This window comes from Ascaphus truei, chromosome 2, assembly GCF_040206685.1.
Source record: "Ascaphus truei isolate aAscTru1 chromosome 2, aAscTru1.hap1, whole genome shotgun sequence".
NCBI classification, from domain to species: domain Eukaryota; kingdom Metazoa; phylum Chordata; class Amphibia; order Anura; family Ascaphidae; genus Ascaphus; species Ascaphus truei.
Genome location: NC_134484.1, coordinates 132,149,716 through 132,168,368, shown reverse-complemented (window position 1 = coordinate 132,168,368; position 18,653 = coordinate 132,149,716). Strand labels below are relative to the sequence as shown.

The following is an 18,653-nucleotide window of genomic DNA, read 5'->3' as shown; positions in this document are numbered from 1 at the left end:
TACTCATCGGACAGGTCAGAGGTCTATAGTCTCCTGATATTTGGAGCTCCTCACCGCACGCTTATTGCTTCATTATTGATTTTGTTGGGCTACATCTGTCACTGGCTATTGGGCTATAGTCACTGTGTGACAAAATATTGTGTCAGAGAGAAGAAGGGGAGTTGGATTCTGCTCCAATCATGAATGTTTAGGACTTTATTTTCCACAGCATATTACCAGTATTAGAGCACCCAATTAGGGATTGATTTCCCTTATCCACCTAACTCCAAAGTAGCAATGATAGATCAAAATTTATTGCAGTCTTATAAACAATTAATGGACTACATGAACGCACCTACGCGTTTCATGCAAGAGCACTTTATCAAGGTGTGATAAATTTTGATCTATCATTGCTACTTTCGAGTTGCTTGGATATTTTTCCTTTTTCAAGTTGGAAGTTGGATCTCGCTGACTGTGCTCTGTCTTCACTTGCTGCTTCTATGCACCACTATAGTCTTGTTATACCCACGTACCAGCTTCACATTGCAAAGTCAGTATAACCAGCCTCAATCTGTGTGTGAAACAGCGGTCTGTGTGTACTGCAGGTTTTTCTGGTTATGCACTTCTTTAACCCAGGCTGTGCTGAAACTGCTGTGTAAGGCCGTGTCCATAGATGGACAGGCCGTGCTGAGGCGTGCGGACGCTCCACGCTGAGCCCCTGCATCCTCAATGAGGATGCCTTGAGAGGGGGCTCACGCGAGCGTCCGCAGGTGTGCTGACGAGTTGGAGGTTTCACCAGAGCGCCAAGCTGTTTTTCAGCGCGCTGTCGGCTGAAAACCTCCAATCGCAGCACACCAGCGTTAACGTCACGGCGCCGTGACGTCGGCGCCGTGACATTGACGTCAGTGCGTCGCGGGCGATTGGCCCAGCGACGCACTGACCCCGCTTCCAACCACATCCCCCCGGCTCCCTTCGCGCACGCTGGCTCGCCTGCCAGTCCGTGCAATCGTGCTGGCTGATGCAGGCGAGCCTCAGCGTTAGCGCGCCTCCGCTCTCCCCACACCTCTATGGCCCGGCCTAATGCGGCAGCTATAAACTTACAGGGGGTCCATGTTAAAATGGATAAGAAGCAAAAAGTGATGCACTCATTTGCATGTCATTACCCAGAATCCCTAGCGGCAGTGGAAGCATTGCATGCCAAGATACAATGGAGAAAAGCCGGTTTGTGGACCGGTCTGAAGCATGTTAATGTGCGTTTCACTACTATAGAGAACTGCCTGTTTACATAGTGCTATCTATAGTAGAATTTATGGGTGCAGTCAATCTCGGTGTCAAATACAAAAAAAGGGATAGTGCGCAGCTAATACGTGGTATGACACACAATAGTGAATACAATGTGTAATAAACAATATTGTTGACCTTATAGGTGTGAATGCACTAATCGTGCGTGTGTCACGAAACGCGTTGGAGTGTGTTTCAGCTCATTTTTAAATCCATTTTTTATATATTATCTTTTATTCACCCCTCCCTGTCCCTTGTGACAGTAATCCCCGTTTGATATATTCTGTGCCTCCCTGTGTGCCTTGCGGCGCCGTGCGCTATTGTGGACACTGCTCTGGGCTCTGCATTGGAAGAGAAGCCAGTGACGTCATCAGCGGGCGTCCCACGAGGCGCAGCAGCGTGCTGTCGGCGTTAGGCAGTGGAGACACCAGTGGAGACTACTGCACGTGTTCTTGGGACTTTTGTGTGAATATTCACACTGTGGACTTAACATCTCATCGTCCAGGAACGGAGTGAGCGCCCTCCACGGATCCAGAGGGCCCCCCCTGCCTGATCGGATGATCGCTGGTCCCCTGTTCCTTCCTTGATATTGGGTGAAGTTTGACGATTCCAGCTGTCCCCCTGTGTGGTAACCCCACTTATCCATTGCTTGATTTTATACACCTAGATGTACGCAGAACTTATTATTCTTTAGTAAAATCTCGGTGTCAGCTTGGAGTCTAATTTCTTGTCCCTTATCACAATTATCTGTTTCTTGGTCTAAAAGTTGCAATATGTTTTATTTTATTTAAGATATTTTTCTTTACCTTATTTGAACCAGGTCACCTGGAACTGAACTGAGACCAGGGAATCCCTGGTTGCTAAAACTCCCCGTAGGAGATGTGTGCAGAGGTTTTTAGAACAGGAGATGTTCAGAAAAAACAAAATAGGATTTTAATGATTCACAATATTTGACAACATAAACAGCTTGTGATCAGCAACAACAGGGTTAAACAAAATAAACCAAACCTAGCTCATATAGGGAGCACTGACTAAATAACATACACCCTGTCTATGGATTGTGGGGGGCTAAGCCCCTTACCAACAACATAAATATACAACAGAGTGGAAGTCAGTTACCTTTGGCAGGCTTCTCTCCACAGCTGTCCAGGAACTTCCTGGGCCAGAGAGCTCTCTATAGCGGCCCCGTCTGTGTCTCTGGATCAGAGAGACCTCCTGCTGTCACTACTACAGGGTTTTTAAAAGTCTGCCAATGGGCCAGGTGGAGACTGATTAGCTACTCCAGGCTGCAGATTAACCAGCTCCCTGCTGGACTCAGTAGCTAAGAAGAGGATTTTCCTTCCGAGCCTTTAGACTGGGAAGAGGCCGTGTCAAACTCACGTACTAGAATGTTTGTTCAATAGAAACTAAATGGCTCTTGGAGTCAGTGTCAGTCTGGTGGCCAATAGAAAGCTGTGACATTATTGATGACATAGGGGTCTATGTATCAGGGCAAAAGTGGTGCAATTCTGGAGCAAACAATCTGCACAAGATATATCAAAGAATAAAATCCTACTTATTTCAATGGGACCTTTTTCTTTGATATGTCCGGAGCAGTTATTTTGTCCCAGAATTGCTCCACTTTTGCCTTGATAAATATGTCCCATAGTACAGGCATACCCCGCATTAACGTACGCAATGGGACCGGAGCATGTATGTAAAGCGAAAATGTACTTAAAGTGAAGCACTACCTTTTTCCACTTATCGATGCATGTACTGTACTGCAATCGTCATATACGTGCATAACTGATGTAAATAAAGCATTTGTAACAAGCTCTATAGTCTGCCCGCTTCGGTACAGGTAGGGAGCCGGTATTGCTGTTCAGGACGGGCTGACAGGCGCATGCGTGAGCTGCCGTTTGCCTGTTGAGCGATGTGTACTTACTCGCGAGTGTACTTAAAGTGAGTGTCCTTAAACCGGGGTTTGCCTGTACATTCCTTGTGTGACTCGGTAGTCATCTTTGTTTTTCCTTGCAAGTATTTTGACAATACTTGCAAGGAAAATCAAAGTTGGGTACAGGGTCAAAAATAAATAATGAAATATCGCTGCCCCCAGGGGAAGCCTGGAGCTCGGCACGGTGACGCGCTTCATCTCCAGGGAACTTCCTGGTTTAAATAATTAAGAATAAAGATTTTGAGACAAGATAACTGCTTTAACATTTCTCCATCAAAGATCATTACTTTAACCATCAAGCATAAATTAAGCAGTAGTTTTAAACATGGTGGCCTATCTATCATGATATTCTGCTAAACAAACTCCAGTGCTCTGGAATAGGGAAACATGCTTAAGACTGGTTTCATTCCTACCTTTCAGGTAGATCCCAACATGTGTCCATCTCAGGCTCTAACTCTAACCCCCTGGATATCACCTGTGGTGTTCCGTGAGGCTCTGTTCTGGGGCCCCTACTCTTCTCAGTGTTCAATGATCTTCCCACAGCTTGTAAGGGAGCTTCAATACACATGTATGCAGATGACACAATTTTATATGCACACAGCCACAGCCTCTCTGACCTTGAACACATACTTCAGTCTGACTTTTTGAGACTCGAAACTGGATTTCCCAAAACAAACTGTTTTTAAACACCGACAAGACTGTAACAATGGTATTTGGGACCAAGACTAAATTTTTAAAGCTTCCAGTGACTGAGCTCCAGATCAGAACCAATGCTAATACCACCCTAACTCCTGTTACTAGTTTTAAATACCTGGCATATGGTTTGACTCCCACTTAACATTCGGAATGCACATTGATACCCTGACATCTAAAACCTACGCCAAACTAGGTGTACTTTACAGGAACAAATCCTCCCTAAGCCTGCTTGTTAGAAAGCGTATTGCACAGTAGATGCTAATGCCAATTATTGACTATGGAGACATAGTATAAGGCTCGGCACCCCAAACTCACCTTGGCAAACTTGACACCCTCTACAATTCAATTTGTCATTTTGTTCTCCAATGCAACTACAACACACATCACTGCGAAATGCTCAAAGAACTAGATTGGTCATAACTCGAGTCTGGGCGCAAAGTTAATCTTTCCTGTCTTGCCTTCCAATACTTTCTGGGCAAACTAACCATCTACCTGAACAAGCTCCCCACCCCTACCACATGCAGCACTTATCATCTGAGATCTGACTCCAAAAGACTGTTCATGGTCCCAAGGCTCAACAAAGTGTCCGGCCGCTCCTCCTTCTCTTAGCGTGCACCCCAATACTGGAACAACCTACCGGAGACTCTCACATCCTCCACCAGTTTAAGTTCTTTCAAAACTAAAGCTGTCTCACAATACTGAAATAGTCCAGCACTCCCTAAATGGAAAAATTGAAATCACTAGTATGCAACCAATAAGTAAATTTTAATGAAAACACAAATGAATCAAAAAACATCACAAATGCAACGTCACAAATATAGAACAAACATATAGGTATAATCACATATAACGTGTGTGAAGGAAGGATATACAAGGGAGACAAGTTGTAAAAAAATGGGGATAGTGTATGTATCGGGGTGGGGGCAAAACAGCACAAAAAAGTGGGGTAAGTGGGTATGTAGGGAGAGTGCAGGGGGGCAACGTTTCGGGAATTAACCCTTCGTCAGGCCCGTTCCCTTATGTCCCAGAGGACAAAGGGTACTTCCCTAGCCCCTAAACCCACAAGCACCTGTAAATGCCCAAAATAAAAACAAGAAAAACCTCCTCTAATCCTGTGATATATAATGTCTAAGTCAAAAGATGCAATATCCCTGAACCTACTAACAATACAGTCCTCCACTAAACATAGGTCAGATCTCAATTGTCAGAAGAAAAAGGCAAAAAGGAACAGTGTATCCAGCAACACCAGAGTAAATGCAGGTCTAAGTGTTCAGATAATCAATAAAGTAAATTAGCAACATGCAAACCAGTGACTCCAAAAGACTGTTCATGATCCCAAGGCTCAACAAAGTATCCGGCCGCTCCTCCTTCTCTTACCGTGCACCCCAAAACTGGAACAACATACCGGAGACTCTCACATCCTCCACCAGTTTAAGTTCTTTCAAAACTAAGGCTGTCTCACATTTTCATCTGGTCTGTAACTGTTACATACGCCTATAATATGTATTATCGCTAACTGTGCATGCAATGTATTGTATATAATGTATACCCTGTTCATTGATGTAACTGTATTTGTAACCATGTATTATTTGTCATATTAACTATGCCCAGGACATACTTGAAAACGAGAGGTAACTCTCAATGTATTACTGCCTGGTAAAATATTTTATAAATAAATAAAATAAATAAATATACTACATATTCTAGAAAGTCGCATGTGGTGCTCTTATTAGCCTGCAAATATTGTGGTCGAATGAACAAGCTGGATTCCAAGATGGTTAAAAGGGCACACTTTTTTAATATACTTTCAAACAATGTTTTGTAATTTAACATTCCTTATTATTATAACATAACTTTTTTCTTTCAGTCTACAGCCTAGATCAGGGGAGGCCAACTCCAGTCCTCAAGGGCCACCAACAGGTCAGGGTTTCAAGATATCGCTGCTTCAGCACAGTCTTTGACTGAGCCATTAATTGTGCCACCTGTGCTGAAGCAGGGATAGCCTGAAAACCTGCCCTGTTGGTAGCTCTTGAGGACTGGACTTGGCCACCCCTGGCCAAGCTGAACAGTAGTGGGGTGGGGGTTCATTGCGCTCTCGTACAATGCAGCATTCTAACATGTTGTCCTGCTCTCATTTCTCAGCCTGTAACTGTCACGGACATGCCTCTGACTGTTATTACGATCCAGATGTTGATAAACGCAAAGCAAGTCTAGACATCTATGGACGATACAACGGGGGAGGTGTTTGCATCAACTGCCAGGTATTTTATTGGTGGTGCTGTGACTGAGGACAGTTGAGAGACACGAGGGATAAGATGATTGCTAGTGGCAGGAGAAGAAGCCAGGGATGAAAGAACATTTTACTGCTTGAAGGGAACCCAAAGAGAAAAAATAAAAACTGCAAAGTTTATTCTTTATGGGGTGTCTTTAGGAGCAAAATCATGCACAAGATATATTCTAGGAAAGAAGAGATGTAATTGAAAGCAAAGTGGTTTTTTTTCCCCTTTGATATTTGTTATGCACTTTTACACTTGAATCGCTCCCTATAAGTTTTTGCCATTTTGTTGATGCAGCTCAACAGTTTTACTTGGTAAATATGCTTGATAAAGGCAGTTTGAAGAATCCAGTATGTGTTTACGGCTTGGGAGTTAACTTGAAGTTAAAATAGCCATTTCAGTCTATGGGCCTCATGCAGTAAGCCCCGATACAAAATTTTCGGCACGAATTGCGAAAATGTATTTTTTGGGCGATTTGCCCTCGCAGTATTCAGTAAGGGCCGAATCCTTCCGATCCCTGCTGAAGCACTGCGAAAGCAAAGCTGCCGATGAGCTGTGGCGATACAGCCTGGCTCCCGATAAGGCTCCCGATAAGCCTTTGGTGCCGATAGATGTTTGCAGCTGAGAGAGACAAGCCGCTCTCTCAGCGCAAACTTCGGCACCAAAAAAAGTATTTAAAAACAACTTTTATTTATACTCTACATGTGCAGGGGGTCTTCGGAGCTGAACCGCGTTGGTTTGAGGTCCGGGGACCCCCTGCCCCCCGAGATACAGGCCCCTTTATGAGGTGCCGGTATCCCTCGGCGTTTAAAGGTCCCGATCACGTGACCGCGGCCTGTAAACAAACCAGAGGGATACCGGCACCCCATAAAGGGGCCTGTATCTCGGGGGGCAGGGGGTCCCCGGACCTCAAACCAACGCTGTTCTGCTCCGGAGACCCTCTGCACATGTATAGTATAAATAAAACACACACACATCAATAAAGACTCGTTCCTTACCTTGGCGGCTATGTGCAACGGTAATGAAGCAGCATGAATGTCTTTTTAATTATACTGTACAGTGAGCAGGGGGTCCCCTGAGCTGAACCGCATTGCTTTGTGGACCAGGGACCCCCTGCTTCCCGAGTTACAGGCCCCGGTATGTCATCGGGTGGCAGTGTCGCCGCCATGTTTATAGCGTCCCCGCAATAAACATGGCGTCCACACTGTAACCGATGGCCCAAACCGGGGCCTGTAACTCGGGAGGCAGGGGGTCTCTGAGCCACAAATAAATGCGCTTCAGCTCAGGGGGCCTCCTGCTTCCGCACAATATTATTAAAATACATTAATGCTGCTTCATTACCATAGCGGATAGCCGCTAAGGCAATGAAGGGGTTAACGCATAGTAGCATGTTTATTGGGGACAAATGCCCCCAATAAACATAGCAGCAATACACAACATACAGTATAGTAATGGGCAGAATGACTATTATCCACAAATGGATAATAGTGCAGTTGTCCATTTACAATACTTACACAACAATAAAGACTTTAAATACATATAGCACTCACCCATGTCCCACTGCCACGATGAAGGCCATCCTCATCTTCATCCCGCCCATGCCCCATCCGCTTCTGCAAAACAAACACAAGAATTACAACATCCAAATTAATGTCCCCTAACCCCTTAATCACCATAGCGGTTATTAACCGCTACAGTTATTAAGGGGTTAAGCCACCGTCACCCACATACCCTCCCCCACAAAGCCCCCCAACCACCCTCACCCAATACCCACAGGGGAGTCCTACCAAATACCCTTGGGCCTAATACCCCCTCCCCCAGCACATACAGTACAATAATGTGCCAAATAACTATTATCCACATAGGGATAATACATTATTTGGCCATTATTAAACACATTCAATAACGTTAAAATGTAAATAAAATTGTACTAACCTCATCAATAAGAAGTCTCCGTCGCCAGCATCATCCTTGGGGTCCGTTGCCAACATTAGTAATAGCCACAACATTTCAATATCATTAACATAACACTGAACCCCTTAATCACCTTATCGGGTACTAACCTGAAAGGTAATTAAGGGGTGAAGCCATCCTGCAATGCCTACAACAGTTATGCATAACATCTTCAGTGAAATAAAAACCAATTGCCTAACCAAATTCCATTTAATCATTCAATCTGTAGGCTCACATGCCTCATAAAACATTGCATTTACAGTGTATACATGTAGCATAACATGTAAACTGCATGTACACGCTGCAAATCAATGTTAACAATACAATAATGCCACTCAAATCGCCATACATCACAAGAAGTATATTATTTAATACAATAAACTCACCATCAATGAATTACCACACATCAATTACATCCCTAAACAATTAAAATACCATCCATACCAATTACACAATGAACTAAAGCTATCCTAACAGAGAACCACTTCAAAACATAGAAAAAAGTACACCAACAAATACAATATACTAAAGCAAGGCTTTCCATATCCTATTGTACGGCCTGGAAGCCCAAAACTTACATCTGTCTAAAAATAAAATACATTTAGCACACATCAATGCATAGCCACAATGATTAACAATACAGAATTAGAAGCTTTAACAACACTATCATTTCTTACCCTGTATATATATCTGTACACATACATACAGACATACATACAGTGGGAAGAAATGATATGCATTATAAAAAATGAAAACATGAAAAAGCAACACAAAAAACAGTTACATTAAGTACATTTCTTTATTTAACTTACCATTACTTGCCCCCACCGACTCCCGTTGATCAGCTTACTCACGAACCAATCCACGACACCATCCACGACACCATCCAGGAACAAATCCACGACACCATCCAGGAACAAATCCACGAACCAAACCAGGAACCAATCCAAGAACAAGTGCAGGAACCAATCCAGGAAGCAAGCCACGAAGAAATCCAAGAAACAATCCACGACACGATCCAGGAACAGGAACCCATAAAAGAAAAGAAAAAAACAAATTAAACATTAAAATAATAAAACATGACAATCAAGGGTTGTACTAGTTTTATTCTTAGTGAATCTGTATTACAATACCTTGTTCCGGGGTCTTCTTGACATCCGGTGCCACGCCCTGGTCTTCAATCTTCAGGAGGAGGTCCGTCCTCCTCGGCATCTGCCTTCAAAATGAGACGACATAGGCTTTTATAGGCCTATGACGTCACATTTGTCGTCATATGGTTCCCACGGCCCTGATTGGGCCGTGAAAACCATGTGTTTTGGCCGATGTAAAAAAATTGATGACGTCACTTAAAGGCAATGCCAGCACAGCCAATCAGAATGGCTTTGCTGCTATTGCCTTTAAGAAAACGTCATGAAATGACACATGGCCGGACTCACATGGTACTTGAACCAATCAGAGTAGGGATGGAGTTCCCACGCTCTGATTGGCTGGCTTACCATGTGAGTCCGGCCATGTGTCATTTCATGACGTTTTCTTAAAGGCAATAGCAGCAAAGCCATTCTGATTGGCTGTGCTGGCATTGCCTTTAAGTGACGTCATCAATTTTTTTACATCGGCCAAAACACATGGTTTTCACGGCCCAATCAGGGCCGTGGGAACCATATGACGACAAATGTGACGTCATAGGCCTATAAAAGCCTATGTCGTCTCATTTTGAAGGCAGATGCCGAGGAGGACGGACCTCCTCCTGAAGATTGAAGACCAGGGCGTGGCACCGGATGTCAAGAAGACCCCGGAACAAGGTATTGTAATACAGATTCACTAAGAATAAAACTAGTACAACCCTTGATTGTCATGTTTTATTATTTTAATGTTTAATTTGTTTTTTTCTTTTCTTTTATGGGTTCCTGTTCCTGGATCGTGTCGTGGATTGTTTCTTGGATTTCTTCGTGGCTTGCTTCCTGGATTGGTTCCTGCACTTGTTCTTGGATTGGTTCCTGGTTTGGTTCGTGGATTTGTTCCTGGATGGTGTCGTGGATTTGTTCCTGGATGGTGTCGTGGATGGTGTCGTGGATTGGTTCGTGAGTAAGCTGATCAACGGGAGTCGGTGGGGGCAAGTAATGGTAAGTTAAATAAAGAAATGTACTTAATGTAACTGTTTTTTGTGTTGCTTTTTCATGTTTTCATTTTTTATAATGCATATCATTTCTTCCCACTGTATGTATGTCTGTATGTATGTGTACAGATATATATACAGGGTAAGAAATGATAGTGTTGTTAAAGCTTCTAATTCTGTATTGTTAATCATTGTGGCTATGCATTGATGTGTGCTAAATGTATTTTATTTTTAGACAGATGTAAGTTTTGGGCTTCCAGGCCGTACAATAGGATATGGAAAGCCTTGCTTTAGTATATTGTATTTGTTGGTGTACTTTTTTCTATGTTTTGAAGTGGTTCTCTGTTAGGATAGCTTTAGTTCATTGTGTAATTGGTATGGATGGTATTTTAATTGTTTAGGGATGTAATTGATGTGTGGTAATTCATTGATGGTGAGTTTATTGTATTAAATAATATACTTCTTGTGATGTATGGCGATTTGAGTGGCATTATTGTATTGTTAACATTGATTTGCAGCGTGTACATGCAGTTTACATGTTATGCTACATGTATACACTGTAAATGCAATGTTTTATGAGGCATGTGAGCCTACAGATTGAATGATTAAATGGAATTTGGTTAGGCAATTGGTTTTTATTTCACTGAAGATGTTATGCATAACTGTTGTAGGCATTGCAGGATGGCTTCACCCCTTAATTACCTTTCAGGTTAGTACCCGATAAGGTGATTAAGGGGTTCAGTGTTATGTTAATGATATTGAAATGTTGTGGCTATTACTAATGTTGGCAACGGACCCCAAGGATGATGCTGGCGACGGAGACTTCTTATTGATGAGGTTAGTACAATTTTATTTACATTTTAACGTTATTGAATGTGTTTAATAATGGCCAAATAATGTATTATCCCTATGTGGATAATAGTTATTTGGCACATTATTGTACTGTATGTGCTGGGGGAGGGGGTATTAGGCCCAAGGGTATTTGGTAGGACTCCCCTGTGGGTATTGGGTGAGGGTGGTTGGGGGGCTTTGTGGGGGAGGGTATGTGGGTGATGGTGGCTTAACCCCTTAATAACTGTAGCGGTTAATAACCGCTATGGTGATTAAGGGGTTAGGGGACATTAATTTGGATGTTGTAATTCTTGTGTTTGTTTTGCAGAAGCGGATGGGGCATGGGCAGGATGAAGATGAGGATGGCCTTCATCGTGGCAGTGGGACATGGGTGAGTGCTATATGTATTTAAAGTCTTTATTGTTGTGTATGTATTGTAAATGGACAACTGCACTATTATCCTTTTGTGGATAATAGTCATTGTACCAATTACTATACAGTATGTTAGGGGGGTATAGGTGTTGTTGGGTATATATATATATATATATATATATAATATAATTATTTATTTATGTAGTTATTGTGGGGCTGGGGTGTGTATTTTTTTAATATTGTGGCTAGTGGGGGTGGGTGAAAGGGGTATTAGCCCCAACGGTGGTAGTTTAGGGCTTGCGGGTGGGTAGCGGGAGGCCTTAACCCCTTCAGGACCGTAGCGGTATTAACTGCTACGGTCGTGAAGGGGTTAAGTGCCCTCGCAACCCCCCCGCAAGTCCTAAACTCACACCCAGGGCCAAATACCCCCCTCACCCATCCCCGCTACCCACAATAACGCTGGCACGGTGGGTTAACCCCTTCATTGCCTTAGCGGTTAGCCGCTAAGGTAATGAAGTGGCTTTTAAATGCCTTTTTCCTGCCTCGGATGCATGCCGGGGGGCTCCGGTGCGGGTATCAGCTCCGGAGACCCCCGGCATCAATCACAGGCAGGAAAAAGGGCTGATTTTTCCTAAGTGTCGCCCTTGCCGATGCTTCTCCTTCAGCAAGTTGCCAACTTTAGTTGGCGGGCTGGATTGGCCATAAAATCTCCAATCTGGCCTGCCGATCAGCACCAAAAAGCTGATCGGGGCTTACTGAATTCAGGCGGGAAAAAAAAGTCCCGATAAGTGGCTTATCGGCAGCCGGGTGGCGAAAAAAAATTTTTCGCAAGAAAAGTTGCCGATAATTCCCACTTATCGGGGCTTACTGAATCAGGAGGGCAAAAAACGGCTATAAAATGCCGAAAAAGCCTTATCGGGGCTTACTGCATGAGGCCCTATATCTGTGTATTTACAGCACCAAAGTATCTTGTACCTACAGTATTGTTCCCCATTTGCTTTAGCTTGTGTTTTAGGGAATGTGTAATGGAAAAGATAGTGGAGTTAAGAGGCACACGTATTGTAATGAGATGCACCACATTTTGCATCTCTCTCATTTTATTCCAACTTTTTTAGTGTCAACCTCTACTAGGGCAAAGGTGCATAAACCTTTATGACTAAGGCGGTGGCATAAACCTTTATGGCTTATGTTGTTCCTATTTTTACACAAGTTTTACATCAGGTACAGTATATTTTAATTAAACTCCTAATCCTTGTGGATGGATTTAAGCAACTACAACGAACTGTTCTTTGCCTAAACAAATACAATTTTTGAGACAAAGCTCTGTTTAACTATAAACTGTATTAAAAAAATGACGAGTCCTGTAATTAATAAGTTACATACCACATACAGCCAACTATACTCTGTACTTGATCATATAATATAGGCACATCCCTGGCAGAAGAGAATTTTCAGAGTAAATTTAGTATGTCAGACACATGTACATTAAGTGACTTGATCAAGGACAGACAGAACTAGCACCAGGTCTCTATCCTTGCTTCGCCCTTTATGTGGCAATTCCCTTCACCACAAAGCTTCTTGTCAGTGCTGGGGGATCTGCAGTATATGAATCTATGGTATGATGCAGAAACGGTGGGTAGTATGTGTTGGTCCTTTTTATGTATACCTTCTCTGTTGTGGTTATGTTATAGTGCAAGAAGATCTAAGAGTAGACCTGATACAAATTAGATCATGTCTGAGATTTACATTTCTTTTGTAATTTGCCTAGGGGTGTTTACTCTCTAAGACTCGAGCTTGCTCAGATGCTGCTAAGTCAGACATCTTTGCCATAGAGATGAGAGAGAGAAACTGTTTTCACTTATCATTTGAAAGACAAACAGTCGTCAAGTTGACTGAGAGTCAATAGTCAAACAACTGAGAGTTAGTTTCATGCCCTTACTTGACTTGGCAATTGGTGCTTAGTCACTGCACCTTCTTAGTACTTGAGGGGTCTTTAACTCATTCCTCTGCAGTTACAGTAGTCGCAGATCCTATTAACACAAAATTGGTTACTGATTGGTTAAATGGGATAGATAGGTATCAGGATGTATGATGGAACCCTCGGAGGTAACATGGAAACCCACAAAAGACAGGAGACCAAAATACGTAAGAACCAACAGGGTTTATTGTTACACTAAAGAAAATAAGTAAACGAAAAAGAGAAGTACATTCTCAAAATAGTGCAATCAAATTTTATTGATCAAATAGATCATAGTGCCACGAGCACATAAAAAGATAAAAATGTGTGACAAAATCGGAAACAAATCCAACTACTTAAACTTATAGATTGAGCCCTTACCCTAGATCAACAGCATTATGTTCATCCCCGGCGGCGTCTCCTAGCTGTTTTTCCGGTCTGGTCCTGGAGTGACGCCTTCACCACTCATGTTAGGGGAGCGTATCTGCGTAGTGCATGATTTCCTTCCCAATGCGTTTCATTGCCTATCAACTTCATCAGGGCAACGAAACGCATTGGGAAGGACTACCTGTGAATTACTGTATAAAGCAAAAGCTACACGGCTTGTTGTACCATATTGCTGCTGGTGCTCATGTTTAAAAGCTAAAAAATACAGTTAATTAACAGTATAGTTGGAAGGCTGAATGTCTGTAATTGTTGTATTAGGGAGTGAAGAAAATGGGTCAAATATAGTAGCAGGTTGTAGGAGTTCTAGAGTATATAGATATCTATATGTGTGCGGTGTGAGTATTGTGGAGGGAGCAGGGGGTAGTTAAAGCTGCAGCTTCGGAGGTGGTGGTCAAGAAAGGGGAAAGGGAGAGTTTGAACACCTAAGAGACTGATAAGAAGCTGGAGAAAACCAAGTCAAGCGAATGTCCATCACAGTGATTAGGACAGCAGGGAGAGACCAAAAGAGGTGGTGAATTAAAGACAGAAGAGGCATTGTGGTTGTCTATAGGAATGTTAAAGCTACCAGGATGATAGTACTGTACACATGTCAAAAGAGAGTGAGGACGCCAGGCAGCAAAGATCAAGAAATTGAAAGGTTTATCTAAGGGGGTGATAGATGACAGTAACTCAGTGGGAGAGAGGAGAGACGTACAGTGTGGAATTAAACTGATGTGAGAGAGGGAGATAAAGGGGTTATGATTTGAAATGTACAATGTGCAGAAAGTAGGATACCTACTCTGCCACCATGTCTGTTCACAGCTTGGGTGATGTGGCTAAAGGAAAGGATACCATAGGAGAGAGCAGTATGGAAGGTCGGATTCTGAGAGGTTATGAGGTTTCTGTAATAGCTAGGAGGCTGAGAGGGTTGGAAATGCATAAATCTTTGATTGGCGAAAGTTTATTGCAGACATCATTCATTCCATAGGGCTCAGGAAAAGGGAAGGAAGAGATGAAATAGTAATGAGGTTGAAGGGATTAGCGGTGTGTGGTGAAAAGGAGACTTTGGGCTAGGGTGTGGGACCCAAAATTATTGGTATATAGATAAGGCCAGGGTTGGGGTGTATGTTGCTGCAGAGTAGGACTAAGGAGAGGAAGAAAGAGGAGAGGGAGTTGCTGATTTTTTGGGTGTCAAGAATGGGAGAAACTTAGGTGATGGCTGCAACATGAGGCAGACGTCAGAATAGAATGTGATATGAGCAAGGAAGGCTTGGGGGAGAAAGGCTGGAAGGTATGCAAAGAGGCACAATTGTATTTGAGAGAGTAGATGTAAAAAAAGGACAGCAAGGCAATAGCAGTCCAAAGCTGAGAGAGAGCTGAAGTAATAACGTTACATGAGGTTGTATTGTTTCCAGTTCAGAATGTTGGCAGATGCAGTGCAGGAACTTCGGCAAACTGCAGCCTCCTTCGAGGCGACAGGTGTTTAGCTGAAGAGTTTTGGATCCAACTCAGTGGTAGGATTCCAGTCCTGAAGCAAAGGGAAATAACATTGCAGAGGGTGGGACGACAAGTCAAGCAGTGAGTCCCAGTTATTAACCTTAGCATGTGGGATGCTGTTTCTGTGCACAGGGGCAGCACCTCTTGGGTAACTCTCTTTTAGACGTTCGCCTTTGGAGTGACGCAGATGTTAAGTTTAAATGCTTTTTTTTTTTGTGTACAAAGTCATAAGGTTGTTAAGTTTAAATGTTGCAATTACATCAATGCTCCTCTTTAGATCAACACTGTGTGAACACAAAGTAAGGAGCACTGACTTGTTGGCTCAGGAGGTCTCACATCTTCAGGTTACCAGTCCCAGTAGTTTTTAGCACACGCAGAACAATTTTTACAAAGCCGCAAAGTGCCTTACAGCTCAGTACTGCTAATTAAATAATGTTGTCAGTCACATATCTTATTGCTGAACTAATTGGTTTAAATTGCATTACCAGACTACTGCGCTCCACTGTTATTGGCTTTAAATGGTGGTCAAAAAGTAACCACAAATTTTAGACCACTGTATTGTGTCAGTACTATTTGGCAAGAGAGATGATTATCACTAATATGGTATTTTGCAGGGTTTTACAAGAGCAGAGGTATTATTTGTCTGTGTGGAGACAATGGTGTGATGTGTCAAGGCAAATTTAGGTCTTTGATGTCAGTGTATCAAGGGTTTTGCTCCAACTTTTATGCCGTTTGTGTCCCCTTTAGATTGGGAGAGTGACAATTGGAAGAGTTAGGGAGGAGCAATATGATGCCCAAATTGTAATGGGACGTAGCAAACTCTGCCTCTCTCTTTTGTATCTTGTATTTGCGTTTAAAAAAAAATCTGAGGTGACAGAAACATTTCTGGCCAACAATGTGTAGCAAACGTAAGTAGAAAATGGAGCAATGTGTCAAAACAAACTTCTATATGCACTTTCTTTACATTGATACATCTCCCCCAATGTTTTTACAAAATACTTGAGGACCATGAGCTGCAATCACCCATATACTTGGGTAAAAGTGCAATCCTCATGAAAAAGCCAAGTTGTGTTAATAGTACTGTATTTACTGGAGCGATGCTTTTTATTTGCCTCTTTTGCAGAGTAATCATATAACAGAACCATTAATATAATTAATATTTCCAAAATAATACAGGATTGAGTAGAAATTAAATAATTGCTGTACAATGCATGAAAAAACTATTATTCAGTAGGTGTGTAAGAGAAAAAATAAAAAGATGACTAATTGTACCTCTAAGAATTGAGATTTATAAATATGTTTTACCTTGGTCAACAGTGAAATCCTGTGGCATATTAGCTATTAATAGTCAAGAGTGTATGCTAAAAACAATGAAGTGTGATTGATTTTCCTGTAGTGCGTGAGAGCTTAAGGTGGTTCTTTTTTCTGTTATTATGAAGCACAATACAGCTGGTAAGAACTGTGAGAGATGTGCAGTGGGATATTATCGGCCTTACAGTGTTCCTAAAGAAACTCTACATGGCTGTATATGTAAGTACTTTCTGTAAGTTCTTAAGTCTAGATCCACGAAGCTAAATCAGGGCTCATAACATGCCGTTACCTAAAACAATAACAGACATTATTTCCCCTGAGGTTATTGGCAAAGCCTATTATACAGTATGCAAAAAAAACAGGCGTATGACACCACATTCGCATAGGCTCAAAGTCACATTATTGTATGTTTGGCTTCCAATAAGATGATTGATATTACATATGTTAAGTTAGTTACCCAGATCAAGACCCTAGGGCTCTCTCCTAAAAAAATCTGTACTTCAGGGTCTGGATGCGAGTAACGCCAATTGTAGGTATGACCTAACTAACATAATGTTAATTCCCTGCGTTGACCGCAATGGACTTTAGTAAATATACGCTGTTAGGGTGGACACCTCTTTTGAATCTCATTATCACTTACGACCTTTATAATTAACACAACAATCCAGAAGGGGTATGAGCCCCCAGTGGAACAAGAAACCCAGGGCTGCACTCACGAGAAATAAATTTAAAGGGACTACACAATATGTCCCAGGCCAATAGCCCAGTGCTACGCAACGCAAAACAAAAAGTTTTATTATATACAAAAGGGAAAAACATCAGGGGGTGTGGGATAAAGGGGAAAGAGTGTGTTTAAAAGTATGGTAGGTGGTGACCAGGACAGAGATAGGTCTCATATGTACTGTATCAGGTATATTCTATATATAGGGCAAGAAATTTGCCGCACCCCTAGTATGTATAACAATTGGGGGAATATCTGATACTAGGCTCAATTAGCCAGAATAGCTGACAATGTGTACTTTCAGGATGCTGCAATCAGCTAAAGTCCCTTTAAATGTATTTCTCGTGAGTGCAGCCCTGGGTTTCTTGTTCCACTGGGGGCTCATACTCCTTCTGGATTGTTGTGTTCATGCTAGTCTTACCCTATGCACCATGAGTTAACTATACTATAACTCGAATAGTTTGGAGAGCGATAAGCATTTGTGTGTTTGGACCTTTATAATTAGCACAATGCTGTTTAGGGGAGAAAACATGACTTAGCGCTATATTATTGTCCTTAGCGTGACGTTAAGTTATTTTACTGTAAGGTTAAGTCACTTAACAGAGCTTTGTGAGTCTGGGTCAGAATGTTAATTTCCTTTTCTAGTATTATTATTACCCCTTTTTACGCTTTTGCTGCCAGAGAGGCTAACAATGCTGCATTTCCTAGCAAAGTGTACAATTGAAGAACAAACGTAAAAGTACGTAACCCCTCGTATTATCCTAAGACTGACATCTCTTTGCTAAGGTGGGCGCCCAAGTTCTACTCCCCATTATGGAAAATACTCTCTCTCTTGCTGAGCACATGGCCGCAGGTCAGAGACAGACACAAAACAGGAGTGTAAATACCACCAGCATATTTAAGGAACATCCCTTAATAAACACATTAAATATGTATTGAGATATACAATATATATCCCCAATATAAGAGCCCCAAATGGGAGGATCATTCACCAACCTGCACAATACACTTCACATAAGTCACTGCGCAGGTGTATGGCAAAATCTCTCCCCAATACCACCCGACCCTGTATCTAATAAGCCCATGTGTAGGTTCCACCACACCATTGGAGCACTTGTAGATAGTGTTAGACTGTAGCAGGCCTGTGTCTTCGCAAAGGATTCACTACCCTTTATTTGTCAGTGAGGAGGATTCACTCAGTAGCTGCCAACGCCTCCCTTTATCATGCAGACTGCTGCTCTGCCCAGACTCCACTAGTGCCGTTCCATGATCTTGTCACCCAGCAGCCGCTGAATTATCCAGCT

General features: G+C 42.4%; 1 protein-coding gene across 1 annotated transcript in view; it reads left to right on the top strand.

Annotated features, from left to right (window-relative positions):
* LAMA3 (laminin subunit alpha 3) overlaps positions 1 to 18,653 on the top strand; it is a 331,820-nt gene that overhangs the window by 116,982 nt on the left and 196,185 nt on the right. The window contains exons 8-9 of the mRNA XM_075584995.1: positions 6,032 to 6,150; positions 16,757 to 16,847. Of these exons, the coding sequence (XP_075441110.1) occupies positions 6,032 to 6,150; positions 16,757 to 16,847 (210 nt within the window). The remainder of the gene's footprint in view (positions 1 to 6,031; positions 6,151 to 16,756; positions 16,848 to 18,653) is intronic.